Below are 2,875 nucleotides of genomic sequence, written 5' to 3'. Positions count from 1 at the left end.
GATGATAATGATAAATACTTATGATAATAATGATGATGATGATGATGGTGATGATAATATGTATGCTGATAATGTTGATAATGATGATGATAATAATAATAATGATGATGATGATGATGATGATATTAATAATAATAATAATAATAATAATAATAATAATAATTATTATTATTATTATTATTATTATTCTTAGCGCACTCCGCAAAGAGCCTCAATGCGCTCCACACCACAGAACAAAGAGGCTATAACACATAGTAGCCAAAGCCAGCAATACCAGATACGTACCTGATAAACTGATGCCGTTTTTCTAACCGGGTTGGATACAGTACCAACATAAGAATAGAAGTAGATCGTCTCGTCGTCACCACATTCTATGGCGTACGAAGAACCATACTCGCACCGATCGATAGAACTTGATCCGCCGTTACTGTAAATACAGTACGGTATATGATATAATGTAAACAGTTTTTATAGAATTCTACAGAAAATTGAAGATTTTTTTCTCTATATAAAACCTATCCATTCTATATAGAGATAGTTCTATAGAAATTGAAAATTATTTAGAAAAAGAAATCTTCTGGATAAATTCCATACAATAGCTTAATTGTTTAACTGTATATCTCTGTAGATTTTTTAAATATTGTTTCTTTATAATTTATATTTCTTTTAGAAAAATCCTGTAGAATTCTTGTACAATTCTTATATTTTTCTTATAATTTTGAAATATTTTCGATAAAATTGTTTAGAAATTGTACAGCTAAGTGTATAGAAACCTAAAATGCTTACCGGTACTCTATACATCTCATAGAATTATAGAAAAAAGTTTCTATACAAAATTTACTTTGAATTTCCTTATAAAATTTATTAAAAAGAAATCCCCTATAGAATAATATCTAATACAATTCTATACATTTTCTATACAATATTTGTTATGATCTTGATCAATATTATATAGGCATTATTAAATTTCCATAGAATTCTTTACATCGTAATTGGGGATTTCTATAAAAATTCTATACACATTCAATATAAGTTTGACAGATTCTAAAGGAAATATGTAAATATTATACTGTAGTAAATTTTAGAAATATATAAAGTCATTTTAACAAATTCTTATTGATTCTTAAAATTGTATGGAATTCTATTAAAATTATCTACCTGAACTTTATCACAATCAGCGGGGACGCCAGAAATTTGCAGACAAGTGGTCCGAACCCAGAGCCGTATAGAGTCTCGGTCGACGGCCCGGAATAAAAAAAATAAATCTCTGGTAGGTAGTGAAGTGTGTGGGTTGTGGGGGGGGGGGGCTCTATAATCAGTTGAGTGGCGCTAATTAGCTAAAAATACGGTGATGTTAAGTGATTTTTTGTGGGTGACGACTGGGGGAGGAGCGAGAGTAATTTCTGAACCCCTAGATAGGCCACTGCTGGTAGGGTTCATGGAGAGAGTTTTTATGGATTGGTGTGATGGTCCAAATTGTGCTTTTAGACCACAATATTAGGGATTAGCAATTAAAATAACGTTATTTGTATAGGCGAATTATTAATATATTTATTTTTGATCCGACGGCCTAGTCGTGGCGTCAAACGACGGGGGAGGTTCCAGGCCTTCACATGAGTTGACCGTAGTGTTAACAGATATATTTCCCCTCGTTTCACGGAGAATTGTCTCCTTAATTATAGGATGTCGTTTGTATAAGACCCTGAAGGAAATGTAGAAAAAAATCTATAAAAGGTATAGAAAATTATATAGAATTAGCAAATAGAAATTCTGTAGAAATTCAATAGCATTGTTTCTATATACTGTAACCTTATATTTCATTTTCCTACGGGTTCATAGGTCTATTTTTATCGGGTGGTTTAAGATGGTAAAATGTCTCGAGGCTTATATTTGGTAAGATTATAACCTGTGAGCGTAAAAGTCAGTTGTAAAAAAAAGAAAGGGCCTGGGGGGCAACGATATGATGCGATACGATATGAGACAAGAGGTTGGAATTCCGCCAGATACTTTTTCTCATACGACTGAATAGAGAATTTTACGTCGAACGGTTGTGTTGGTACTATGTATATCATCATAATGTTCCTAATTTGTTTTTCACTGTTATGACTTACCTATTTACTGATATTTAATGCTATAAGATATGTTCTGATTACCTTGATGTTTTTCCAAAGCAAATATCCATTTCTATGTCACAAGGGTTTCCAAAACCATCACAGTTGGCACCTGTATATGCGTCGTTATCACCTTGGTATTTATAAAAATCAACTGAAATGGTCGCGCTACCCCATACTATGTAAATTACCTGTGAGAAAAAAGAAAACATTTTTTTATTTGTGTTCTCAGTGATAAGCATTAAAAATCTGAGAAAATGTATATTTTGTGTTTGTGTGTATATAAATTGACAGCAATATGCATTTGCATATTATGTTTTTCCCTACTTCTTCGTGGGCAAAAAACCCCTTTAACTTACATTTGAAAAGAACACCACAAAAGCGATGTATTGAGTGCAATTCATGATTCTAAAGTCAATCTTCAAGTTCGCATGTAAAGCCAACGAGGCTACTGCAATAACAATTATTATTTGTGTGATTCTTTTGTAGATATAATTCACAAATCTTTACTGCGCGCATTACTGGCATTATAAATGTCTTATATGTGACCAGGGCCCTATTATAAACATTTTCCTGAAGATAGGCCTGACTTATCAATCCTAGAATCTCAGAGAACGGAGAAGGTTGCAGTAATCCTTGGAATCGTTAGGATATATTATGACACCACAGGATGCATAATGTTGGTTTTAGAATGTCATTCTTTGCTTTTTTTGTGTTTGGGGGAAGGGTCGGGGTCTTCTTCCTTTGTTTTACATTCTTACCTT

General features: G+C 32.6%; 1 protein-coding gene across 1 annotated transcript in view; it reads right to left on the bottom strand.

Moving 5' to 3' along the window:
* The window catches only part of LOC117105509 (fibropellin-1-like), a 16,666-nt gene extending 14,042 nt beyond the window's left edge, over window positions 1–2,624 (bottom strand). The window contains exons 1-3 of the mRNA XM_033246672.1: window positions 2,471–2,624; window positions 2,154–2,302; window positions 286–427 (exon numbers count right to left, since the gene is read on the bottom strand). Coding sequence (XP_033102563.1) covers window positions 286–427; window positions 2,154–2,302; window positions 2,471–2,515 — 336 coding nt within the window. The 5' untranslated portion in view covers window positions 2,516–2,624. The remainder of the gene's footprint in view (window positions 1–285; window positions 428–2,153; window positions 2,303–2,470) is intronic.
* Between the last annotated feature and the right edge of the window lie 251 nt (window positions 2,625–2,875).

Source organism: Anneissia japonica, unplaced genomic scaffold (genome assembly GCF_011630105.1).
Source record: "Anneissia japonica isolate Jap-2015-1 unplaced genomic scaffold, ASM1163010v1 scaffold2030_len652032_cov178, whole genome shotgun sequence".
NCBI lineage: Eukaryota > Metazoa > Echinodermata > Crinoidea > Comatulida > Comatulidae > Anneissia > Anneissia japonica.
The sequence above is the reverse complement of the archived record's forward strand: the minus strand, read 5'-3'. Positions and strand labels throughout refer to the sequence as shown.